At 62.1% G+C, this 26,105-nt stretch overlaps 1 protein-coding gene across 1 annotated transcript; it reads right to left on the bottom strand.

Moving 5' to 3' along the window:
* Positions 1-2,595: 2,595 nt before the first annotated feature.
* Positions 2,596-25,010, bottom strand: LOC103306547 (cadherin-related family member 5-like). Its single transcript, XM_024110605.3, has 8 exons — positions 23,900-25,010; positions 23,532-23,622; positions 20,706-20,812; positions 20,389-20,589; positions 18,855-18,986; positions 15,797-15,875; positions 14,931-15,124; positions 2,596-5,035 (listed from the first exon to the last, which is right to left on the bottom strand). The coding sequence occupies exons 1-8, from the start codon at positions 24,314-24,316 to the stop codon at positions 4,127-4,129; spliced, it is 2,130 nt and encodes a 709-aa protein (XP_023966373.3). The 5' UTR covers positions 24,317-25,010; the 3' UTR covers positions 2,596-4,126.
* Positions 25,011-26,105: the final 1,095 nt, after the last annotated feature.

Below are 26,105 nucleotides of genomic sequence, written 5' to 3'. Positions count from 1 at the left end.
AGGACTGGGAATGGCTGAGCCATTACAAACATTGAATCTATCTCCCCTTGTAAGTATTCTCACACTTCTTATCAAACTGTCTGTACTGGGCTAGCTTGATTATCAGTTCAAAAGTTTTTTTTCCTCTTACTTAATTGGCCTCTCAGAGTTGGTAAGACAACTCCCACCTGTTCATGCTCTCTGTATGTGTGTATATATTTCTCCTCAATATTTATTCCATTCTATATGCATCCGAAGAAGTGGGCTGTAGTCCACGAAAGCTTATGCTCTAATAAATTTATTAGTCTCTAAGGTGCCACAAGTACTCCTGTTCTTTTTGCGGATACAGACTAACACGGCTGCTACTCTGAAACTTACCAGCAGCAGGCGCTCGCAGCCATGACACCAGGCCAGAGCCAGCTGCGCTCCCCACGCTGCCCAGCGGGAGCGGCGAGCCAGAGCACGGCCCGTGCAGTGGTGTGGCTGCGGGGGAGGGGCCAGGCAGGACAGTCCCACAGGCCGTAGTTTGCCCACGTCTGGTCTAGCAGCTGGGTCTCATTCGCCAGTGCAGGTTCAGGGGGGTTATTAGAGACCGAGGCCCCGTCTATGCTTACAGCACTCGCGTAGCCACGTTATGCCGACGGGCGAGCGCTCTCCTGGCGCCATCAGAAAACCAGCTCAGCGAGCGGCTGTGGCTACGTCGGCATCTCCCACCGACACAGCGCTGGGCACACGAGCGTTTACGTCGGCGAAACGTCTGTCGCTCAGGCCCTGGGTTTTTTCACACCCCGAGCGACAAACGTTTTGCCAACATAAGTGCTGGCGTAGACGTGGCCGGGGTTCAGTGCCCGAAGGGTACAGAAGCCGTGTGCTGTGATCTGCGAGCTGCAGCGATAAACCAGCGGTCCAGGGGCCGTAATTTGAAGCGATAAACCAGCGGTCCAGGGACCGTAATTTGCCGCGTTGGTGCGATTCTTTCCAGACACTCCTACTCAGTCAGGACACGACATTCCCGAGCCTCTGCTCCACTGGACGCTCCCGGAATTCGCAGCTTCCCAGTGCCAGCTCAGCTCCCCGCTCCGCCGGACACACCGCGCGTCGGTTCGGGGAGAGCGAAAACAAGGATGTTTAGCTAACGAAGAACAGAGTCTCGAGGAGGAGCGAGGAGGAATATTGGGAACAAATGGTTCCAGATGGAAGAAAATCCTAATATGCGCTCCAGAGCCGGGACTAGATTAACAGGATATTCCTGTGTCCGCTTGTCGTGCCAGTCCCTGCTGGCGGCGTCGCTCCCAAAGGGGCAACCGCTCTGCCAGGGTCTGAGCTCTGAGCCCTGGGGAGACACAGGGGGGCTGGCGCCCGGGGGCTCCCATCTCGCATCGCCTCCCTGGACGAGGGGCGATCTACGGCCTGGCATTCCAGAGAGACAAGGTAAAGGTGGGACACCCACGGCAGAGGCAGGGGCACAGCTGGGGGCATCTTATCATTCCAGGGGAGCCTTTGCCAGGCCAGTGAAGCTGGTGCAGGTGTCTAGGTGCAGCCTCAATCACCCCCCCCCCGGGCTGGCCCACCTCCTCCCCAAAAGGGGACCCCCCCGGGCCTGTGCCGAGCCCTCCATGGGCACAGGCACCGTCGTAACACCACGTCCCCATCCTGCTCATCCCTCGCTCTCTCCGGAAGCCCCCCCAAGTAGCCCCTCCCCCAACTCACATGCAGCGGAAGCTCCGCCCCTGCTCACCCCCACCCCTGCTCACACTTCCATGGGGGTCAAGGTTTGGACTCTGTCTGGGCTCCTCTTGCTCTGGCCGTCATTTGCCCCAGTAGCATTGGCGTTTCCAGAGCAGCTGGGGAGCCAATCCCCTTGACCAGCCAGGGAAACTGAGGCAGAGAGCCCCTATGACCATGGTGGAGAGGTACACAGCTGTTGTACTCTGATTGACCGTGCCCTGCAGCCCCTGCTGAATGCCCTTGGCAGTGCCTGGACCTGCCTTACCCAGCCACGGGCGCCCAGGACGGTGTTTGCTGGCATGTTGCGCTGCTGCTGTGGGATTGTTCAGCTCCGTTGCTCGCTGAGGGGATGTCAGACCAGGCGGATGGGCAAACACTCTGAACGGACGGGACCCGTTGGTGGGCCCTCAACTGGCAGGTGTTTGGATTCCTGTAGGGCTGCCTGGTATCTGTACATACAAGCCCTAGGTTTCCCGTGGGGTGACTCTCCACAGCCCATCACCTTAATTACCCACAAGGGAGTAACCGTAACTCACTGCTCAATGGTGAAGATGCTTTGTCCAGCCAGGAACGTTCTTCAAAGCCTTCCTAGGCTAATGTTAATGCTATAATAATAAACCGAACCCTTGCCTGGGGCCCTTTCACAGCCGCACCTTAGAAAGGCGGGTTAGCGTTTGTATCCCTGCTTTGTAACACCTGGGGAAACTGAGGCACGGCAGGGCGACGGGATGTGCCCAAGGTCACTCACCGAGTCCCCGGCAGAGGCAGGAGCAGAATGCTGGGCTCCTGCCGCTGCTGCGGGATGTTAATTGCACCACACGAGGAAAAAAAGCCAATTGTGTTTTTTTTAAAACAGGTTTAATTTCAAAATATTATAAACCAGAGGCAGACGCTGCGTTTTACACACACCAGAGACGTGGGCCTGCTGAGGCTAGGGGACGGGGGGCTCCGAGTGGGGCTGGGGCACCACTGCCCGCCAGTGGGGTAGCTTAGATCTGAAATCGTTAGGGGCTGGGACAGCGTCTTTAAACACCCCCAGCCCGGCTCCCCCTCACCATCCGCCGATCTGCTTCCGAGCCACCATTCTGGGTTTGGTTCGGTTCCTGCCCTCCCCCCCGTGTTACCCAGGCCCCTTTGAGCCTTGGGAGGGCAGGGGAAAGCCAGACCTTTGTAGCCAGTCTAAACCAACCGGTGCCACTCTAAGAGGAGATGTGACTGTAGCCAGGGCCGGCTCCAGGGTTTTGGCCGCCCCAAGCAGCCAAAAAAAAAAAAAAAAAAAAGCCGCGATCGCGATCTGCGGCGGCAATTTGGCGGGAGGTCCTTCGCTCCGAGCGGGAGTGAGGGACCGTCCGCCGAATTGCCGCCGAATAGCTGGACCTGCCGCCCCTCTCCGGAGTGGCCGCCCCAAGCACCTGCTTGCCAAGCTGGTACCTGGAGCCGGCCCTGACTGTAACTGAGTGAGCGAAGATGGGAGAGAACCAGCCTTCGACAGGGTGTATTTACAGTGATACAGGGTCACAGCGGGAGTTCACGGCCGTTCTGGCCCCGGCACCTCACCAGCATGCACCCTGTTAGCGAGCGCCGAGCTCACAGTCTTTGTCTCTTTCGATTTCAACCATTTGTTGCCAAAGGAATCGAAGTTCTGAAGCTACGTGAGCAAAGCAGGGGCTTCCTCTGGGGGTGAGAACGGCTGGATTCGCCCCCGAGCCCGCTCAGTTGAACAGCGTGAGTGTTGCTGACTCTGGTGGCAGTAGTGGGATAGGTTTGGGGGATTCTGGGTATAGGGGAGCCGCATGGTGCTAGGTGCTGTACACACACGGACCAGAGACGGGCCCAGCTCGTTGGTGGAAGGAGCCCGGTGTTTCGCTGTCACAAACAGCATCTCAGCTCCCAGACAAATCCTGGTCATGCTGGGCAGGTGCTGTCCTTTGTGCCTGCGGAGCGGGAGGGCGGGCAATTCGGACACAGATGGGGCAAATGTAGGGTTGCCAGTTTTGGTTGGCTGTATTCCTGGAGGTTTCATCACACAACAGACTAATCTTTAATTCCCGGAGACTCCAGGATCAGCTCGGACAGCTGACAGCCCTCGGCGAACCGCGAACCTCGCACAAACCACGCACCCAGCCCGGCGTTAAAAAACGTCTCTTTACAAACCGGAAAGGTCAAAGGCTCCTTTGTAGCCACACCAGGCGTGCCGCGGCCAGGGACTTTGGGGAAAGACACAGGAAGCTCCGACCTGTGCCACACCAGGCCTCGGTACCGTGTGGGACGCTGGACTTTACTCTAGCGCTGTGGAACGGGGAGAGGGGTCCCCCACCCTTCTCCAGGCATTACAGGAGGGCTGGCTCCGGTCGCCAGCCACAGTCTCTGTGCTGGGCTCGGCTCCGTGCGGCCGAGGCGCTCGCCCCTCTTGGATGGGCTAACACTCTATGGAATCCTCCAGGAGCTGCATCAACGTGACCGGCATGCGGACGTCGCTGATGGGCAAGGGCGCCAGGGGGTCTTGGTACGTGGGTGCTCCGGGATTGGGGCCGTCCTCCTCCAGCGTCTCCTCGCTCACCTCCTCCAGCACCGGCAGCTTGGGCGGGGGCTCGTGCTGCCCACTCGGGGCTGGGGGCTGGAGGCTGGCGTCTGTGTGGCTGGTGTCGGCGTGGCGGGCACTGGAGGGAGCGGCGCTCTGGCTAGTCGCCTGGGCCCCCTCGGCCGGAGAGTCCCCTTCGCTGGCAGTGCAGTTAGGCAGGGATTGGCTGGCGGGGTTGGCTAGCGGCTCCTGCTCACTCCAGCCTGCGTCCCCCTGGCCTGCAGCGGCTTGCGGCTTGTCTTGCAAAGGTTTGCTCGCCCCCACCTCCGTCTCCCGGCTTCCCGCCCCAGCCTCTGTTTGCTTTTCCTGGCTGCCCAGCTGAGCGTCGTGCGGTGGGGGCTCTTCCTCCTTCTCCCCTGCCGGCTGGGACTCTGTGGTGCCCTCCTCGGCGCCGGGCTCTGCGCTGGTGCTGTACTTCCTGGGTGGCACCTGGTCTTCCTGGCAGGCGTCCTTACACCCCGACGGCTCGAGCGTCTGCCCGTTGGGGAGCGTCGCCGCGGCGCTGTCTCCCTTCTCCGTGGGCGCTAACCCTGCCCCGCTCCGTGCTCCCGGCAAGCCATGGGCCTTCTCCACGGAGTTGGCCAGGGGGCTCGCCTTGCTGGTCTCAGCCGGCTCGCTCTTCCCCGGCGGCACGGCATGGGCCACCCAGCCCCCGGAGCTCTCCGGCGTGGTGTCTCCCAGGTCGCTGTAGCCTTCGTTCTGAAAGTAAATGTTGCCAGGGTGGGGGGCCGACTTCCCGGCGTTGACCTGTGGGATGGAGGGAAAGGATCAGGCTCTGACAGCGCGGGTGTGCCAAAGGAAACCCCCCCTCCCACTCTGACGCTGGCTGGGAAGGAAGCCGGGGGGCCGATCGTCCTCCAAGCTGCCTTCGTCATGGGGGGGGGGGGGGAGGAGAACGGACACTGGCACGTCTGGGAACAGAGTCAGACCCCAACGTTCAATTCTGAAAAATTCAACAATTGACTTTAAATGATCATAAATTAAGTAACGATAAGAATCTCGAGCCTGGCCCGTCGGGGCCTGGACACGGGAGAGCTGCTCTTATGCCAGCCTGGCCGAAGGGGACCGAAGTGGGCCGAGCGCTAGGGCTGGCTGTCTGCACAGGGCAGCTCCCCACATCCAGGCTGTCCCACCGCGCCCACACGGGAGGGGGAACTAACCACACTCCCTCCCAGTCCTGGCATGGAGACACCGGGCCATCCGGGCGCAGAGCCAGCTGAAATTCAGCGAGACGTTTCCAAAGCCCAGCTGAAGGGTGCGTCTGGTTTGCCCCACACGGCCCGCCCCGCCCCTGCAGGAGACAACCCCCAACTCCCGCTAGGCTCGGGGGGAGCAGAGTCAGAACAGGGCCCCTCACCATTCACACACTGTCTGTACACGCCAGGCACCCGGTGGGGCCCAGCCTCCAGGATGAAAACACTTCACCCCCCTGCCCTTCCGCCATGCCTGGGACATTCTAGCAGGCAGCTCCTTCGGGCTGGACCGGGATCGCAGCACACTGTATCCCCTCTGGTGGGGGGGTCAGGGCAGCTTCCCCCTCCCCGGGGTAGAGACCCCAGCCCTCGTGCACCCCATGACTGTGCCTGCCCAGGTGGGGCGCTGAATATGGTGTGAGCCGCACGGCCGCCTGCAGGGGTCAGCGTAGAGCCCCAGGGCTTCCCGAATGTTTGCATACAACATCCAGCCAGCGTTTGCCCCACTGCCCCCCCCAATCTACCCCCCATCCATCAGTCCAAATCTCCCTCCCTCCAGCCCCTCAAAATCCCCATCCCCCTGACCACCCCACTCCTCTCCACAACGCTCTCCCTTCCCCTGCTGCACACCAATGCGTCCCCTCCACAGGGCACCCCCATCTGCCCTCAGGGCATCTTCCACACCCCCCAACCTCAGCAGCCCCCCCCCCTGCTCCCAGCAGGGGGGCCTGGGCAGGCCTCTGCTGCAACCCCCCGCTCTGACCCCACCCTGGAGCCCCTCCTGTATGTGATGGTGTGGGGGAGGGCTGAGTGGGGCTGCAGGAGGTTGGGGGGGGGTGACTCCAGGGCAGAGGAGGGGGTGCTCCAAAGCTTCCCCCCACTCAGGGCTTTGGGGGAGCTGGAGGGGGTGGCATGGGGGATGGGCATTCGCAAGGGAGCGAGCAGCGCATCTCCTGCCCAGTAACGGCCAGTCCCTCCAAGGGGCTCTGTAGCCAGCAGGGCCCCCCAAGAGTCACTGCCAAACGCAGCAGCCCCCCAGGGGCATTGTGGGCACCCAGCCCCAGGGTAATCTGGGGTCTGTTCCTCAAAGGTGCTGAGCACCTCGGCTGCATTTGGAGCCGGCGGTGCCGGACACTAGGCTCCTGCACTGCCTGTCCTCACTCTCAGTGACCAGGCCAATGGCCTGGCTGTCCGAGGGACACTCTACCCAGAGTTGGTTGTAGGCACCGAGTATTTAAGTGGCTGCTCCAAGGGGACGTCTACACTGCACTGGGTCTGCGAGCCCAGGGCAACTGAACCAGCTCGCGGGGCTGGCGCTCCGGGGTGAAAAAGAGCCGTGTAGACGTTCCTGCCCCAGCCTGAGCCTGGGCTCTGAGCCCCACCCCGCAGCCGGGTTTCTGAGACCGAGCGGGAACATCTCCCCTGCTTCACAGCATGAACCGAGTCTGGAGACCTGGAGGCTGAGACTGGCAGTGCAGATGCACCTGAACGGGGAGCCCCGCTCCGGTGCTGGTGCCCGCGCTATGCACCAAATGAAACCCTATCTCCTTCAGGATGGCCCCCTCTATATTACGTGTGTCACACGCCCCCATTTCTCACTGCCCATCCACACCGTGCCAGCTGCCAGCTCCACAACCCGGCCCGGGCACGTCTCTGGCGAGAGGACCAGGCAGGCCGTGGGGCTGGGGGCTCACGCCGGCCACAGGGCTGACCCTTCAAAGCGCACGGTGCTTTCGCCACAGGATCAAGCCGTGCTTGGCCCTGGTGCTGCCAAGGGGAGCCCAAGCCCTAGAACAAAGGTGTGGGATCCAGCCCGGCCCCTCTGAGCTTCCTTCAGTGCCGGGACAGACCTCGGCAGGGCTGGTGCAAGGAAGTTTTGCGCCCTAGGCAAAACTTCCACCTTGCGCCACCCCCGCACCCAGCTAACCCTCCCCACCGTGGCAGCTAACCACGCCCACCTGCCCCTCCCACCCAAGGAGCCCCCCCGTGGCAGCTAACCCACCCCCCACCCGGCGAGCCCCCCCTCGCAGCAGCTACCCCCGCTTGCAAGCCCCCCTCCACGGCAGCTAACCCGGCCCGGGGAGCACCCCCCGCCCCCCGCGGAAGCTATACCCGCCCCCCTCCACGGAAGCTAACCCCGCCCGGGGAACCCGCCCCAGCTCTCCTCCGCTGAGCATGCCGGTGTTGCTCTAATTCTCCTCCCCTCCCAGGCTTGCGGAGGAGACTTAGAGCGGGGGCTCTGTGCTCAGCAGAGGAGGCAGAGTGGAGGTGATCTGGGGCGGGGAGCGGTTCCCCTGAGCGCCGCCCCCCCCCCCCCCCGTTACTGCGGGTGGCCCTCCCCATACCCCAGCTCACCTCCACTCCACCTCCTCGCCTGAGCGGGCTTTTAGGCACCCTCAACCACTAGGCGCCCTAGGTGGCCGCCTAGTTTGCCTAAGTGGTTGCACCGGCCCTGGCCCTCGGGCAGAGGGCCGGCTCTCACCCCGGCCTGGGAGAAGCTGCTGTGAAGACACGCAGGAGAGCCCAGCCCGACGGAGCCATCACAACCGGTGGTTTTCAAATGCCACATGTGCCCGCAAAGGCGGGGGCGGAAGCCCCTGTGGTGACCCTCGAAAGGAGGCCCCGGCTCATGCCACAGGGCACCGAACAGGGCAGGTGAGCATTCACCCCCCACCCTGCGTTTGGGCCATGTGTGGCAGTGGGCGCTTCTGTGGGCCCCACCGCGCCGCCTGCATCCCGCGGTCCCCTCTGGCCAGATTCACCCCAGGGCAGTTCCCCTGGCACGGCCACCATGAAAACCAGGGCCAAAGGAGGTGGCTCCCAATGTGGCAGCCAGCCGGACACGTTTGGCCACGCGGCCGGTCAGCGGCAGAGCCAGGCCTGGGACTCGGGCCCTCCCCTTTCTTTACAGGCCACGGCTCCTGGGGCGAAGGGACGGCACCCGGGCTAAATGAAATCCGGCAGCAGGAGGAAGATGAGGGCTGTGGGCTCATCGGCCAGGGGGCTCTGCCAGAATCATGTCCCACGCTGGGACGCCTGGGGTGGATGCTGGCTCAGAAGGGAGGGGGCAGGCCCCAGCCAGGCCCCTCACTCTGCGATGCCACAGGCTCCCCAGGATGCGGGGCTGTTTCCAGACCCCGGCTCTCACTCGCCAAAGCAGACCCTGGCCTGCCCCCTACTGAGGGGCAGCGTCTCGGCCGCAGGGCACCAGGGCCGCCCAGAGGATTCAGGGGGCCTGGGGCAAAGCAGGGGAGCTGCGGTGCTTGTACTCACCCAGCGGCGCTCCGGGACTTTGGCGACATTTCAGTAGCGGGGGGCCCTTCAGTCGCTCCGCGTCTTCGGCAGCACTGACGGGCCCCCCGCTGACAAAATGCCACTGAAGACCTGGACTGCCGCCGGGCCAGGGCTCGCGGCAAATTGCCCCACTTGGCCCCCCTCTGGGCGGCCCTGCAGGGCACCCCCTCCCCACCAGGGGCGGTGGGGATAACAGGCCAGGGGAGGCTAAGCCTCCCCAACTCAGGCCATGGCCCTGCCCTCGCTCCCCCTCTCCCGGCAGGGGCTCAGCTCAGGTTGCCGGCCTGGAGCTCGGGGCCCAGGCCAGCGGGCAGCCCGGGGTGGTTTGGGCTGGCCAGTGGCTTGGGGCAGCTGTGATTGGCTGGCAGCTCAGGCTGGCCCAGGGGTCGGGGCGGTTTGGCCAGAGCTGCTCCGACTGCAGGGAGAGGCTCTGGCGGGCAAGGGGGGACTAGGTAGGGGCAGGGCCTCAGGAGGAAGGGGTGGGGATCAAGCCTCCCTGAAGTGGGGGTTCACCCGCTGCCCATGCTCCGCGCTGTGCACTCACCGGCTGGAACCACTTTAAGCTCTGTCGGGCAGCAGGGCGAGCGGAGGGCAAGAGAAAGAGAGAAGCACAAGGCATGAGAAAGCAGTGAAACAGCAACACACACCGGCCGTCACACGCCAAGGCCTCTGGCTGCAATGCCGGGTCCAGCGGCGGCTTCATCGGGGAAGGGAATTGATTCATTTTGTCTTGTGTGGAAGGCTGGTCAGCACAGCCAGGGGCAATTGCCCCCATTTTATAGGTGAAGAAGCTGAGGCCTGAAGCCATGCTGTGATTTGGCTATGGATCGTACAGCAAGTCAGTAACGGGGTTCTAAGCAGTGTATCCCATTCCATGCCAGGAGCCGGGATAGAACCCAGGAATCCTGGCTCCCAGCCCCATCTGCTCTAACAACCTGACCCAGTTCGGGAGCGCTCCTGTTCCAATCCAGGCCAACGGACCTCCTGCAGTGGGGCAGGAGCAGGCCCGCATGGTTTGGGGAGGATGTGGCATTCCTAACAACTGGCGTCTCTGCTAGGCGGGGAGCAGATGAGAGGCAGGGGTGAGGGGTCCCCAGAGCTGGGTCAGGGCAAGAGGGGTCCCCAGAGCTGGGTGAGGGGCCAGGCAGTGCCAAGGATGATTATGGATGAGGCTGTACAGCAAACGAGTAGAATGAAAGAGGAGAACAGGAGAGGGACAGCGAAAAGCAGAGGTGCCGACTCTGTGGGTGCTCCGGGTCTGGAGCACCCAGAGAAAAAAAATAGTGGGTGCTCAGCACCTCCAGCCACAGCTAATCCGGGGCGCCGCCATACAGCTGACTGGGGCCCCAGCTCAGGGAAGAGGCTCAAGCTACAGCCACTAGACAGGGCTGCATAGTGCAGTGTGGGTGTGTTGGTGCGGCTCTGAGCCCCGGGTGCGGCCGCTGTTACCCCAGGTTCACGTTGCAGTGTGGGCGCGTTGGCGCGGCTGTGAGCCCTGGGTGCGGCCGCTGTTACCCCGGGTTCACGCTGCAGCGTGGGCGCGTTGGCGCGGCTGTGAGCCCTGGGTGTGGCCGCTGTTACCCCGGGTTCACGCTGCAGCGTGGGCGCATTGGCACGGCCGTGAGCCCTGGGTGCGGCCGCTGTTACCCCAGGTTCACGCTGCAGCGTGGGCGCGTTGGCGCGGCCGTGAGCCCTGGGTGTGGCCGCTGTTACCCCGGGTTCACGCTGCAGCGTGGGCGCATTGGCGCGGCTGTGAGCCCTGGGTGCGGCCGCTGTTACCCCAGATTCACGCTGCAGTGTGGGCGCATTGGCGCGGCTGTGAGTCCTGGGTGCGGTCGCTGTAAGACCAGGCAGGGCCGTCCTTAGGCTTTATGGGGCCCTAGGCCGGATTATTAAATTGGTGCCCCTAGGCCCGACTTGCTCTTAGCGACACAAACAGAAGCTGACAGGATTGGAAAACTTGCCACGTGCACTTTATTAAAGGCAGTTTCATTGTGCCGCCTTCACCCCAACCTCTGCACTTCCCTCCCACCTGCACCCCCAAACCCAGCCCTGCGCTGCCAGCCTGCCCCGCCACACCGCCCTCTGCCCAATACCCCCCACCCCTTATCCCCAACAACCCCCATGCCCAGTGGCCCCTCACCCAGAGATCTCCACCACAGATCCCTATGCCCAGCGATCTCCCACCCACAGACACCCGCACTGCCCAGCGCCCCTCTCACAGCCCCCCCAACTGCCCAGCCCCCCATATTTCTGAGGGAATTCAGCGCCAGAAAATTAAATTCTGTGCACAATATTTTAAAATTCTGCAAAATTCTGCAAATTTTGTCAATAAATAAATGTGGAGGCTCCAGCCCGGCAGAGGGGAGCACAGGCCACTGGCTGCAGGGAGGTGGGAGATCACGCTGCAGCCTTCCCCTTCCCTTCCCCCTCTCCCTCTCCCTCTCCCTCCCCTCCCCAGAGAGGGCCTTGGCAGGGAGATACCTCTGCTCGGTGTGCAGGTCAAAAGGCCACAGGGAAGTGTTTTACATGAGGGCCAGGGTGTCAGCCATGACCCAAAATCCGTTTGACTGACAAAATAGAACTAGCTGATACCAATAGCTGAGACCAGCCCTCATCCAGGCCCTGGCCTGCCACCCCTCTGGGCCACCAACTCCCAAATGGCTGTTCCTTCTCCCTAACCTAGAGCATTCCCCTCTCACCCCGACAAGTGAAGAGGTGCTTGGGAGGTGCAGTGTAATAAGGAAAGGAATTAGATTCAGGCACCAGGCTTTTTGTCTGCCCTGATTTACACGCCTGGTTCCCACCCACGGCTCAGGGGGATTGTCCTGGTATAACTCAGCACGCAGTTTCAACAATGCGTCAACGGTGGGGCTGGAGCCATAACCAGCCAAGTGTCATGTGAACAGTGTCACGGAGTGTGGGGCAGTCAGGGCCCTGCACCCTCACTGCCTGCGATTCACCGTGACTCTCAGCCAGCCAGTAAAACAGGAGGTTTATTAGACAACAGGAACACAGTCCAAAACAGAGCTTGTAGATACAACCAGGTCCCTCAGGGGTGTGGGGGGCAGGGAGCTTAGACCCCCAGCCTTGGGGTTCCCTCTGTTTCCCCAGACTGCTCCAAACTGAAACCCCCTCCAACCGTCTCACCCAGCCTTCCCCCAGCTCCTCCCACAGCCTTTGTCCAGTTGTCACCTGGCCCCAACCCCCCTCCTGGCTCAGGTATGATCCCTCAAGTGAAGTCACCCCCTGCTCTCCCATCCCAATGCAGGCAGTCCCAGTAAAACTCCCCTGCGACATCCCCAGGTCAATCCGCCCCACTCCCTGCTCCGTCACAAACAGGGGCTCTTGTTTGGGATTATTTCAGGCCGTTTTTAAAGGTCTTTCCCACGGGGGAGGAAGAAGGTGCTGTGTTCTTGAAGGGACCTTTCAAATCCCACTCAACTCTGCACTGCTTGGAGCGCTCCCTCCTTCAACATGCTGCCAGCTAGAGAGACAGCCCGGGAGATACTTGGATCCACAAGAAAAAAAAATCACGTCCCTTTTCCCTAAATAAATGTTTTCAGCTACTCCAGCCTTGTCAAGCGCGAGTCCATCTTCCTCCCCAGCTAACAGGCGGCTCCCGCCCTCGGTTCTGCTTTTCTGCTCCGGGTCCATCCCCTCCTCCCAGTGTTTTAGTGTCAGTTTCCTTCTGCTGACATGGGAATATTGGGAATGGGCAGGAAAAGCAAAGGCCACCTGCTTTTCCTTGAACTTTCCCTCCTCCCCGGCCTGGTTGTGTGTGCGCCTCTCCCTCCTCCCCGCCCGCTGCTGCTGATCCCTGCTGGGGAAGGGAGGAGAGCAAAAGGTGACGGTGTCTGGGCTTAAACCTCAGAGCAGAGGGAGGCGGAGTGAAAAGGGGACTAGGGGAGAGATTGCAGGGAGTTGCTGGGGGGCAGGGCATGTGGGCAGAAGAGGGGAGAGGGGCAGGTACAGTGTGGGGCAGCTGCTCTCCCCAGGGGCCACCAGCCTGCTCCCCAGGAGTCCCTAGTGCGTTCGCTGCTCGCTCACTGCGCCAGACAAAGACACCCCCACCCACACCCCCACTTTTTTCCCTTCCCAGCCCGGCTCCCCCCAGCCATCCCCAACCCAGTTCCTCTCCCGCGCCCCCCCGCGAAGTCCCGTGCCCAGCTCTACCCCCTGCCTCGAGCTCGGCTCCCCCCTCTTCCCAGCCTCCAGGTATTCCCCCCCCCCCCCCGCCCCCGCTCTGTTCCCGGCCTGGCCCGGCTCGGCTCCCCTGCTCACTCACATGCAAACTTTTGCTCCTGGCCCCGTTATGCCCCGCCCGAGCTCAAGCCCTCAGCCCATGAGGAGTGGGTGGTGGGGAGGGGCCAGGGGGTTGGATGAGAGAGAAGCCTGCCGACCCAGCACGGGGGAGGAGCCGGAGAGGAGTCCGTGCCGCACCAAGCGAGGGTGGTGCCTCAAATTTTTGGGTGCCCTACACAGCCGGGTATGCTGCGTATGCCTAAGGACAGCCCTGAGCCCAGGTTCACGCTGCAGCGTGGGCGCGTTGGCGCGGCTGTGAGCCCCGGGTGTGGCCGCTGTCACCCCAGGTTCACGCTGCAGCGTGGGCGCGTTGGCGCGGCTGTGAGCCCCGGGTGTGGCCGCTGTTACCCCAGGTTCACGCTGCAGCGTGGGCGCGTTGGCGCGGCTGTGAGCCCTGGGTGCGGCTGCTGTTACCCCAGGTTCACGCTGCAGCGTGGGCACGTTGGCGCGGCTGTGAGCCCCGGGTGCACACTGCGGTGTGGAAACTCAAGCGCGGGCTTGGACACAGGGAATTCACAAGCCCAGGTGCCCCTGCCCTGGGTTTACAATGCGGTGGCGACGTACCCAAAGTGTTCAAGTAGACAAGCTCTGAGTGCCCCCACCCCAGCCCCCTCCTCACGCTGCCCTGTGCTCAGCGGTACCGGGGAGGTCCCAGGGCCGTGTCTGTCCAGCACAGAGCCCGAACAAGGGCCAGACACCCAGCACCTACTTCCCTCTCCTGCCCCTGCCTGGCCCCGGGCGCCGGGCACTGGACTCCTGCAGCGAGGAGTTAACGGAGAGCGGGGCTCAGCTTTACGTGCCCGCCGTTAGACCCCTGCCCGGAGCGTTGCTCAGCGTGCGCTCTCCAGCTAATCCCCCCCAGTGCCCTCGAGGCAGAGGGCGAGACGCAGCACTGGGCCCGGTGCGCGCCTGGGCTGGGCACGCAGCACATCAGGCTGTCACTGGCCACGGGCGTGACGCCCCCGAGACGGGGTACCTGCTCTCCACGGCATTCCTCCAGCTGGCTCCCGACTCCCAGCCGCTGGGGGTAGGAGACAGGGACCCGGCTAGGGGCGGGTGTATCTTTTTCTCCCGTCAGGCCCGGGGTCTCCTGCTGCCCAGCCTCGGGGAGGAGGTGTTTGGGAGAGCAGCAGGCCCACCCCTGCACCCTCGTAGCCTGGCCTCAGGAGGAGACCTGGGTGGGGAAACCACAGCGGCTGGACCCCACCCATCCTGCCAGCCAGGGGTTCTCCAGCTGCCACGGACCATCCTCTGCTGGACCAACCGCCCCTCCTACATGCCCCAGCCTGCCGGGGCAGGATCTCCCAGAAGCTAGCTCCGGATCCGGGGGGCCCTGATGTAAGCAACAAAGTATGGGGTGTGCTGGACATCTGGCTGGCGGATGTGTGCCCTGGACAGCCAAGAGGCTTCAAAAGCCAGCCCCCCCCCCAAAAGGCCCCCCACAGTCTTCCTTGTGGGAACGGCTGGGCTGTCTCCAGTTGTGCCAGGGGGTCCCTCCATATGTCAGCCGGTGTCCTGCCTTGGCGCTGCCCCCCACCATGCCCAGGGGGAATTTCTCCCCCACAGAACACTCTCTACGGGGCAGGCTTCCAAAAGTCACCCTCAGCCGCACCAGGGAACACCCCTAGGACTCTGCAGCCCCTCGTCCACGCGGGCAAGGCAGCCAGGGTGAGCCCGGGCACATGCCGGCCTGGGCTCCCGGGGAGGAGCCCGAGCCAACTAAACGTGCTCCCTGCCCTGGTGAGAGCGCCTAGCGGGGCTGGCCAGGGCACCTGGCTGCCCAGCGCCCCCCCAGTGCCTGCAAAGCCAGCAGAAGTGGGGGCAGGGGGCCACGCTCCGGGGGTCCTTACCACATTGGGGTGCTTCTCGATGGCCAGGGAGGCCCTCTCCAGGGCTTGCTGATGGCGCTGCCTCTTCTTCATGGCGTGCACGAGGAGGAGGAGGATGGCGGCGGTGAGCAGCAGCAGCGCCCCCAGGCTGCCGGCGAGGACCCCCACGTCCAGCGGGCCCTGGCTCTGCCCGGCTTCGGAAGGGTCCACGGGCACTGCGGGGGGGAAGGGCAGGGACCCGTTCAGAGAGGGGCTCCCGGAGCAGCAGCCACATCTGGGACCCTGCACGCCCGTGCCTCGCAGCCGACCTCCTGGCCTGGATGGGGGAGGGCTCTGGGCCCCCACCCGCTGTGGCGACCGTCCCGTTGGTTTCCTGGCTGGAAGAGCTGCCCTCGGGGGAGGGGGGAACTCCCCGGCGATCTCCTCTGGGGATGCATGGGTCAGTGCTGATGGGGCCACCCAGGTCCCTATGGACCAGACCATGAGAGGTGTGTGACTCCTCCATTTGGGGAGGCTGGGCGCATCTGGACCATGGCCCCGCCCCAAGGCCCGCCCCTGCTCAGACTCCTCCCCCCGAAGCTCCACCCCCAGCCCCGCTCGCCCCCCCATTTCCCCTAGGCTCCCCCCACCCGCTGCAAGCGCCTCTTTGCCCCCTCCCCCAGGCCCCACCCTCTCCCGTGAGGCCCCCATGTGGGCGGAGGGCGGGCGAGGCCTCGGGGCGAAGAGGACGAGTGGGAGCGGGGCCTCGGGGTGGAGTGTCTCCAAAGGTGGCCGGCCCCCGCTGCCCAGGGGCCAGACTGCATCCCCAGAGCTTCGGCTGCCTGGCCTCAGATGGCTGCGTCCCTGGAGACAGACCCGGCCCACAGGGCGTCCCGCCGGCTCCGTACCTGCCTGGCCCGGCCGCAGCACCTCCACGTTGACCGTCGTGTTGGTGGTCTCCCCGGATTCCTCGTCTCGCGCGATGACCTAGGCAGGAAAGCAGCGTTCAGTATCCCCGGCACTGAGAGAGCGCCTCAGGAGCCAGGCACCTGGGAACAGGCCCTCACAGCCGCACGCCCAGGGGGCGAGGCCTCCATAGGGCTCCTGGGAGACTTAAAACCTCTTTTCCAGGGTAAATCATACCTTGGGTTTATACAACAAAGGAGGCAGCAGGGTCTAGTGGTTAGAGCAGGGGGCTGGGAGCCAGGACTCCTTGTTTGTTCCCATCTCTGAGAAGGGAGTAGGATCTGTGGGGGTTAGAGCAGGTTGTGGGAGAGAGTCAGGACTCCTGGGTTCTATTACCATCTGTGAAAGGGAAGTGGGGTCTAGTGTTTCGAGCGGGTGTGGACAGAGAGTTGGGATTCCTGGATTCTGTTCTCATCTCTGCTACTGACTCACTGTATAACCCTAGGCAGTTTGTGCCTCAGTTTCCCATCTATAAAACAAGGACAATTTATCATATCTACCACTTCTCCTTGTGTGGCTGGGAGGGAAGGAGTAGACATGATATATCTTGATTGTAGTAAAGCTTTTGACACTGTTCCTTGCAGGGAAATGTGGTCTAGATGAAATTACTATAAGGTGGGTACACAACTGGTTGAAAAATTGTACTCAGAGAGCAGTTATCAATGGTTCGCTGTCAGAATGGGCAGGTGTAACTAGTGGGATTCTTCAGGGGTCTGTCCTGGGTCCAATATTTTCATTAATGACTTGGATAATGGAGTGGAGAGGATGCTTATAAAATTTGCAGATGACACCCAGCTGGGAGGGGTTGCAAGCACTTTGGAGGACAGGATTAGAATTCAAAATGAGCTTGACAAATTGGAGAACTGGTCTGAATTCAACAAGATGAAATTCAGTAAAGACAAGAGCAAAGTACATCGCGTAGGATGGAAACGCAAAAGCACAACTACAAACGGGGGAATAACTGGCTATGTGGTAGTGCTGCTGAAAAGAAGCAGGAGGTGACAGTGGATCACACATTGAATATGAGCCAAACATGTGACACAGTTGCAAAAAAAGGCTAATTCATTTTGGGGGGTGTTACAGAAGTATTGTCTGTAAGACACGGGCTGTAATTGTCTCTCTCTCTACTCTGCATTGGTGAGATCTAGCTAAGTACCCTGTCCAGAAAATAGATTCTGCCAGAGAGGTACTGCAGTTATACCTTTCATCCACCAGGGGCTGCTGTGGCACCAGAAGACAGGGCAACTGGCTCACGGGCCGGAGCAGCCAGCCAGAGAGAGGGAGAGGCTGCCTTCCCCATGGGGCCAGGTGAAGAGACACAGGATATGGAGGAGGGACGGACAGCATGGGGCACACAGGGCTGCTGGAGGGATCACATAGATTGGGGTTCAGAAGGACTAGTGGGGGACAGAAGGGGGCAGGGGCACAGAGCTAATGGGGTAACAGCATTGAGCCAGGGGCTGAATGGGAGTGGGGGTGCAGGGACACATGTGAACAGGGGATGGCTGAGTGGGGGTGCAGGGACACATGGGAACAGGGAGTGGCTGAGTGGGGGTGCAGGGACACATGGGGATGGGGACAGGGGGTGGCTGAGTGGGGGTGCAGGGACACCTGGGAACAGGGGGTGGCTGAGTAGGGGTGCAGGGACACATGGGAACAGGGACAGGGGGTGGCTGAGTGGGGGTGCAAGGACACACTGGGACAGGGGCAGATGTGCCTGACTGAATGTGAGAGGCTGGGGTCAACCAGGGTCTGCATGGGGGAGGCTTTCCAACTCCCTAACAATCCCTCTGCCCCCCCCCCCACAAATAGTTCCATACTTCTCCCCCCGCCCCCCACAACCAACAACCCTTCAGCTTCACCTCCAGGCTCCCAGCAATTACTTCTCTCTCCCTCAGCTCCTCCATTACCCCTGACTCCCCCAAGCCTTTGCACAGCTTTTGAGGGGGGCAGGAAATATGGTTTGGTAGGGGAGATTAAGTGAATTCCTCTGAGTTCTGTATTAATATGCCCAGTAAGGAATCTCTTTGTCAAAAAAACATTTCCTGAATCTTTTTCGTTGTCTGTATTGTTACAGATGTACTTGCCGACAGGTATTTTGAAATAAATTACCAAAATAATTGAAACTGGCGTGATTATATTGTGGTATTTTGACAAATAAAATATGCAGAATTTTGCAGAATTTTAAACTTTTTGGCGCAGAATTTTAAACTTTTTGGTGCAGAATTCCCCCAGGAGTTGGGGCATTATAAAGAGGATGGGGATCAGGTGTTCTCCATGTCCACTAAAGGTAAGACAAGCAATCATGGGCTTAATCTGCAGCAAGGGAGATTTAGGTTCAATATTAGGAAACTCTTCCTTCCTGGAAGGGTAGGGAATCGGCATCCGAGGGAGGTTGTGGAATCCCCATCACTTGAGGATTTCAAGAACAGGTTGGACAAACACCTGTCAGGGCTGGTCTAGGCTGACTTGACCCTGTCTCAGCGCAGGGGGTCCCTTCCAGCCCACCGTTCTCTGATTCCGTAACAAAGCCGCGCGCTGGCACGGGGCTTGGGGAGCGTCACGGGGGAACGGTCCCTGGGACGCATCCTGCAGCCCGTCCTCAGGCAGAGCCCCCAGGACCTGGTTTCGCTCTGGAGCTCTCTGCCTGCAGTTACCGCTAGTGACGTCACGCCCACTCGCCGCAGCAAGGACAGTGATGTCACAAGCAGCTCAGGGCCTCAGCAGCAGCCTCACATCGCCCAGGCAGGGCAAGGAGCCAGTGGGCCCTACAGGCCCCCAAGGAGCCCTGCGGACACAGCCTTGGCCGGAGCCAGTCTGGAGAAGGCAGAGAAGTCTCCAGGCCCCGCGCCCCAAGGCTCCCTGCTGCCGGGGCAGTGGAGGATCTGCTGGCAGGACGGGGCCCCCTCCCCAAGCAGAGGCGTCTGGGACGGTGTGTTGGCTCCCGGAGAGCCCAGGAAGGGCAGGTGCAGCCTGGGGCCATGGCGGCTCTGCTCTTACCTGCAGGAAGTACTGCTGGAGGGCACGGAGCCGGTCGGCTCGGGCCACGAGGAGCCCGCTCGGCGTGATCTGGAAGAGCTGGGTGTGGTTGGACTGGGGCGTCAGGCTGTACCGGACCTTCGGGTTGAAGCCCTGGAGCGGCACACGGGATGGCAGGGTGAACGCGGCGGGAGGGAGGACGGGCAGCCCCCAGGGCTGGGCGAGGGGCACCCCCAGGGACCCTGCAGGAGCAGGCCCCAGCGCCGGGATCTCACGGGGGTGGGGCGGCCGAGCGGGCACAGATTCGTGAGGGGGGACAGGACTGTGAGACAGACCCTGCTCCCCATCCCTCGGCGGGAACCATGGGGCCAATCTCACCTCTCCCCATTCCTTCTCTCAGTGGGGCCAAGTCTGCCCCCTCCCCACCCATGAACAGCCCCCCAGCCCTGTGGACCCCCGGGTTTAGCAGGAGGCCAGATGCCAGGCCTCACACCGGGCGGAGACATGCCAGAACTGCTGCCCTCCCAGCACCGCACGACGCCCGGCAGAAGGGCTGCTTGCCAAGCACTGGGGAGAGCAGAGGGCACTGGCCCTGGGCAGGGTCAGTAGGAAGCAGAGGGCCTGGGCCCAGGTTGGGGTCACTGGGCATGGGCATGGGGCGGGGAAAGGGCAGAGGGCATGGGCTGTGAGCAGGGTGTGGAGGGGGCATGGCCCTGGGCAGAGGGGCAGGGGCACAGGCTGTGGGCAGGGTGGGGGGGCAGGGGGCACGGGCCCTTGGCAGGGTGGGGAGAGGGCAAGGGGCACTGGCCATGGGCAGGGCGGGGGGGGCAGAGGGCACGGGCCCTGGGCAGGGTGGGGAGGGGGCAGGGAGCATGGGCCCTGGGCAGGGTGGGGAGGGGGCAGGGAGCATGGGCCCTGGGCAGGGTGGGGAGGGGGCAGGGAGCATGGGCCCTGGGCAGGGTGGGGAGGGGGCAGGGAGCATGGGCCCTGGGCAGGGTGGGGAGGGGGCAGGGAGCATGGGCCCTGGGCAGGGTGCGGGTGGGGCAGAGGACATGGGCCATGGGCAGGGTGGGGAGGGGGCAGGGAGCATGGGCCCTGGGCAGGGTGGGGAGGGGGCAGGGAGCATGGGCCCTGGGCAGGGCAGGGTGGGGGGCAGAGGACATGGGCCCTGGGCAGGGTGGGGGTGGGGCAGAGGGCACGGGCCCTGGGCAGGGCAGGGTGGGGAGGGGGCAGGGAGCATGGGCCCTGGGCAGGGTGGGGAGGGGGCAGGGAGCATGGGCCCTGGGCAGGGTGGGGAGGGGGCAGGGAGCATGGGCCCTGGGCAGGGCAGGGTGGGGGGCAGAGGACATGGGCCCTGGGCAGGGTGGGGGTGGGGCAGAGGGCACGGGCCCTGGGCAGGGCAGGGTGGGGAGGGGGCAGGGAGCATGGGCCCTGGGCAGGGTGGGGAGGGGGCAGGGAGCACGGGCCCTGGGCAGGGTGGGGGTGGGGCAGAGGGCACGGGCCCTGGGCAGGGCTGGGTGGCGCAGGTAGATGCGGCTGCCTTGGCGTGACTCACATCGGGGAAGTCGGCGTCGGCGGCCTGCAGCGTCAGCACCCGGTCGCTGTACGTCAGCACCAGCGCGGCCAGGCCGGGCTCCTCCCGCACAAAGGCCTGGTACTGGGGCCGGCTGAAGCGAGGCGGGTGCACGTTGGCGGCCAGGACCCTCACCCGCACCTCCGTCACCACGTACTTGTTGGCATCGTTCACCTGCGCGGCCTAGGGAGGGCACAGAGGTGGGGCAGGGGGGCGCCAGGCTGAGGCTCGGGACCAGATTGTCCCGCCCAGGTCCCCGTGGGCGCCTGAGCCCGGAGCCCGGCCCCAGCCCAACCTACCATGACGCTGAGGCTGAAGGCAGGCGTGTGGCTCCGACTCTCTGCAGGCCGCAGCATGGTGATGGCGCCCGTCACGTTGTCTATTTGGAACCTGCCGTGGTCCGTCCCTGAGGGGGGAGAGGAGACGAGGTCAAAGAAGGGGGTGGCTCTGGATCCCGGCCTGCCCCCCGGAGGGGCACTGAGCACCGGGCACCCTGGCTTCCTAGAGCTGTGGGGCACGAATGCCATGCAGAGCCACAGGCTGCCACGCAGAGCCATGGGACGTGGGTGCTGCCCAGAGCCATGGGGTGCCACCTAGAGCCACAGGACATGGGTGCCACCCAGAGCCACAGGCTGCCACGCAGAGCCATGGGACGTGGGTGCTGCCCAGAGCCATGGGGTGCCACCCAGAGCCACAGGCTGCCACACAGAGCCATGGGACGTGGGTGCTGCCCAGAGCCACGGGCTGTCACCCTCAGCAAGGCAGCTTAATGCGGGCGTGGAGAGTGGGCTGCAGGGCTGCCGTGCATGCTGGGAATCTCTATCCCATCCATCCCTCTCTAGTGCACCGATTGGCCAGCATCTTGGCCTCCCCGGCTTACCAAGACTCAGGGGCATTTTCAGCACCACTGGCCACTGGCTGAAGCCGGCGCTCAGGTTTCTGTTGTGCTCTGGGATCCTGGCCTGACACTCAGCTCTGGGACGATGCCCTGACAGAGGAAGAACCAGGCGTGCTGCCCAGAGGCAGAGACCCCTTGGGGACACAGCCAGGCTGGCTCCAGGGACCCCACGAGGGGGTCTGCTCAAAGCGACAGTGGGGACAACGCTGGGCTCCTCTTGCCCCTAAGAGCCCTCCTGGTTATGTTAAAGGAGAATCCCAATTCACCATTAGCGCTATAGGACCAATGACACACGGGGAGCTGTGCTAACTGTCCACACACAGCCCCGTTGCAATAAGAGGTTGAGTTTCCAGGCTACCCCAGAATCTGAGTCCCCCACATGCGGCCAAGCGGAGCCAATCCCACCGAAGCCAGGAAGCCCAGGGGAACATGCCCCTTAATGTAGCTCCCAACAGTAGCCACAGTGACCTTGGCAAATGGGCTGCGTTACCCCTGAGGACACTGGCCGGTTGCCGGCCGAAAAAGCCCTGGGAACAGGCTGTTTCCTGGGAATCTGCAGGGACAGGTGGGGGCGCTAGTGTGAGACAGTTTCCTTCAGTGGGGTGACTGGGTTGGGCTGGGGCATGTTCCTGCCCCTCCTCCCCGCTACCCAACTCTCCCACTCCCGAAAGCAGTGCCTGGGCCCAGCAGAGCCAGGAAGCCCCTGGAGCAGAGTACTGGGGGGAATGGGGAAGGAGAGCTGGGGGTTGTGGCAGGAGCCGCAGGAGGCAGGGAATGGCTGGGGATGCGGGGAGGAGAATCTAGCTGGCCTCCGTTTTGCAGGGTTTGGCCTTCACCGGGTCTTCCATGCACTCAGCAACTGGGGGGGGGAGGTGAAGGGGGGGGCTGAGCCTGTGCGTGTGCATGTCTGTTCACATTCGTGTGTGCATGTCTGTGACATACTGTGTGTCAGACTGTACCCCTGAACTCACCCCTTGCACACAGCTTGGCACCACGTACATCTTTTGCGGTATCATTTGAAAACTCATAAGTTGCTGATCATTATTGTCCTGGTAAAATGTGTGTGGCAATATTGACTTTATAAGGTTCCACTGTGTGGTGTTACTAACACCTCTGCCATATCTGGGAAGCGGCCAAACCAGTTCCTCAGAGACAAAGGGCAAGCTCACGCCTCAGCAGGTGTAAACAAGGCTGATGGGCCATTCCTTTTGCAGAAAATCTACATCTTAGCAAAGAAACAGCTTGGGGGTCCTGTCCACCCAGACAGCCTGTCACCAGGCTCCAGCTGGAGATGCCGCTCAAAGGGGGGGAGGACTATAAAAATGGGGAGACACCCCAAGAGCACCCCTCTCTTTCTCTGTGGCCGCTGCATCCACGTCACCTGAAGGGCAGAGGGAGCAGTGTTAGATGGGGGAGGGGTCCTGACCGAAGAGATCAGCTAGTAATCTGCTAACGCATGCGGTGAGAAAACCTTTCTTTGAATTTAACAGAGTTTGTTAAGTCAGGCGCCAGTTGCGTTTAATCTTTATTTTTCTTGGAACCATTTCTGGCTTTTATGCCTCATGCCTTATTTTTATGTTCTCCCTGAAAATCTCTCTTTGTAGCTAATAAACTTGTTTGATCTCATCCAGTGTGTTTAAATGGAAGAGTTTGGGGGAACAGGACATGTGCATATCATTTTTATTAATTCAATGACGAACTTTATATAAACGTGGACTGCCCAGGCGTGGGCTGGCAGTGCAGGACGTACATTTCTGGGGGAAATCTGAGGACTGGGGGTGTGTTGGGTCACCCTGCAGGATAACCCAGGCTGGGAAGAGCCGGGCTGTGGCTGGCTGCAGATCACACACAGACGTCGCTGGGAGTGACTCGCATGCGGGAGCTGTTTGGGAGCGGTGCAGGACTGGAGGCCACAGCAGCAACGCCGTGTAAAGAGCACCCCAGGATAGAGGGCGGGGTGACACAGCTACTCCTTGGTCTGGATTGTGTCACAAAGAGCCTGCGTGTGCATGTCTGTGCGTGTGTGTCTTCGTGTCCCTGTGTGCAGGCATGGTGCTCTGGTGGTTTGCCCCACCCTGAGGCTCTACTTGCAGAAAAGGGCCGCGTTCAGTCAGCCTGGAGCCACAGGTCCCAGGTTCAAGCCCCGGCTCCCCACAAGGGGCGCATCTGTTGCCGGCAGCACAGGTGTCTGTCCCAGTGTCCCCACAGTTCCCCCGGGCCCCTGTACCTGCAAGGATGGCGTAGGTAATGGCAGCCTTCAGCTCCCTGTCCCCATCTTCTGCGTAGACCGAGCCGGGGACGAAGTGCAAAGGCCCCACCTGGAGGAGACCCAGAAAGGCAGGTGAGGCCATGCCCCAGGCTGGGAGTGAAACAGCACCCCCGCACCTCCCCCCACACCTCCCCAGGCCATGTGTGGCTGTCCTCCCAGCATGCCCCACTCGGCCTGGAGCATCCACCTTGTTCCGATGTTGGCACGTCCTAGTCCTGCTTCCAAGGGGCAGAGCTGGCCTCAGGGGCCGTAGCAAAGGCTCTGCCCAGCGGCACCGGGGGCTCCGTCCACCCCACACCGCACTGGGCCAGTCCCCCGGTGCCTACCTTGACCTCCCGCTCAGTGACGTTTGCCGTGTAGACGGGGCTGACGCACACGCTGGCCCCGTCGTGCGCCAGGAAGTTGCACGGCAGGAACCGGGGGTACTGGTCGTCCCCGTCCAGCACGTTGACGCGGATCCTGGCGGAGGAGTTGTACCTCTCCTTGGTGTTCATCTCCTGGGAGGGGAGCAAACCACAACAGCCGATCAGCACGGTGGCTGCCTCCCGGGGCCGTCTGACCTGCCTGGCTATCAACGGGGCGCCTGGCTGCCAGGGGGCCAAAATCTGGCTTGGTCCAGGGTGTTGCCTGCTCCATCGGCCCATCCTAGCCCAGAATCTCCCTCCACAGCTTCTCTCTACCCATCCCTCGGCCGGATCTAGCTGTAGTATTTGCCTGTCTGGCCATCCACAGCGTCTCTCCATCTATCCAGTCAGCTCGTCTGTCCCTCGAGCCCACATTCACAACCCGCAGGGCTCAATAGCCCCAATGAAAGTCCCATCTCATGGACACGAGCGGAGGCTGGGCCGTGGTACAGCAGCCAGAGCGACTGGCGTCAGGGAGCAGGGCGCCTCCTGCAGGGGAAGAACAGAACCAGCGACGGCCAGCTCCACGCAGTCACGGGGAAGCGGGTAGGATGGTTGTCGCTGATGCTGCATGAATGTGGGGATCCTGGCCTGCCCATAGCTGCCTCTCCATCCTGGCCCGCCACACAGAGTTCCCATGACTGAGCGCATTCAAAATTAGGAGATTTTAGAAATTGTCAATTCCGGGCCCGTTTCTTCGCCTTCTGGCTTCCAAGACTTCCAGGGTCATGTGTTCTAGTCTTCCTTCCTTGGGTAACCATCCAGGGTAGAAACTCCCTTTTTCTGTTCCGTGGGAGCTGCGATGCTCCTGGCTTCACAGGACTCCAGGAGCTGGGGCTTTACAAAATGCCCAGAACACTCAAAGACCCACCATAAAATCATGGGCGTGGCCAGCACCGATTCTGGGGACATCATTAAACTGTCCCAGCCTGCTCTCCTGCAGCAAGCACATGGAGATTCCCGAGCCGTGTGGGGTGCATGGCACTGTGCCCCACAAAAGACCAGGCGTTTGTATAGCCCGAAGAGCTCAGCTATGGAGAAGCCTTGTCCAAACCCTCAGACCGTGTGGCTCAGGCAGCAGGGGCCCCAGGACACCCCCCAAACCCTCTCCCAGTCCACACCGGGGCAGTCAGCACCGTACCCCTCATGCGGTGCATAGGGAAATCATCTGCATGAATCCAGCGGCAGGACTGGGCGGAGTGTGAATCAGGCAGGGGACACTGGTGGGAAAATACCCTGGGATCTCGGCACGGCCTATTGCCTTCCGGGATGGCCCTAAAAGGCTGCTTGGTGGATTAGCCAGGCCATCGGGGGCTCGATACTGGGAATAAGCCACTGGCCCTTCACACGGGCTGCCTGACTTTTCTGATGCACTGGGGGGCCACGTTCTGCCCCGGTGCACTCCGAGGGCTCCCTGCCGTGCCCTTTGTTTTGTTTCTTTCTGCTGGGGGCATGCTGCATGTTTTTTTACACTGCAGCATCCAGCCCCTGGGAGACTCTGTGGATGACTGGGGATCTGGCAGGTTTCTGACAGAACAGACACCTGACGAATGGAGGGAAAGGCCTTTTTCATGCATCCTATTTAACAACGTTGTTCTCTTGAGCACCTGTTTAACTCAAACGCCCGACAAACAGTCAGGCGAAAACCTCTTTGTTAAAGAGCCGATCCCCTCCCCCCAACGCCGGGCAGACCCGACTTCCTGCTCCTGGTATAGCGAGGGTGAAATGCAAGCGGGGGGCCCACGCAGCCTCCGTCGTGAAGGAGCAAAAGAAAGCCCCAGCCCCAGGGGGGTTCCCTTTTGCTGCTTGCCCTGAAGTCGATGGGGGCCTCATGGTTGGAAGCGAGGCCTGCTGATGAAACTAACCAAGGGATGGGATGTGAGCCCCGGTAGCCAAAGCAGGCACTGCTGCGTCTCCTGCCATCTGGAGAGCAGCTAGAAATCCCCAGCACGGAGCAGGGTGTGAAGTGCCCGAGGCAGGGGGGATGCTCTCGAGGTGGGCACAGCCCCAGGGGCACACACAGGGCAGGGGCCAGGAAAGGGAGCCGGCAGTCCCTAAAAGCCCAGCCTGCCCCCCACCCCATCGTCAATGGAAGGGGCTGGTGGTGCGGAGCAGGGGCAGCGCTGGA

The sequence above is a fragment of the Chrysemys picta genome, chromosome 1, assembly GCF_011386835.1.
Source record: "Chrysemys picta bellii isolate R12L10 chromosome 1, ASM1138683v2, whole genome shotgun sequence".
In the NCBI taxonomy this organism is placed as follows: Eukaryota; Metazoa; Chordata; order Testudines; family Emydidae; genus Chrysemys; species Chrysemys picta.
This window is presented reverse-complemented; position numbering and strand designations above follow the sequence as displayed.

What these genes read in the sequence shown, in the direction of transcription:
- LOC103306547 (XM_024110605.3), bottom strand. Translation starts at nt 24,316, where the DNA reads ATGGAGAGACGCTGTGGATGGCCAGACAGGCAAATACTACAGCTAGAT. An exon ending in CCTTCAGCCTCAGCGTCATG is followed by an intron (nt 20,590 to 20,705) that starts GTAGGTTGGGCT and finishes TGCCCTCCCTAG; the next exon opens with GCCGCGCAGGTGAACGATGC. An exon ending in TCCAGCAGTACTTCCTGCAG is followed by an intron (nt 15,876 to 18,854) that starts GTAAGAGCAGAG and finishes TTTCCTGCCTAG; the next exon opens with GTCATCGCGCGAGACGAGGA.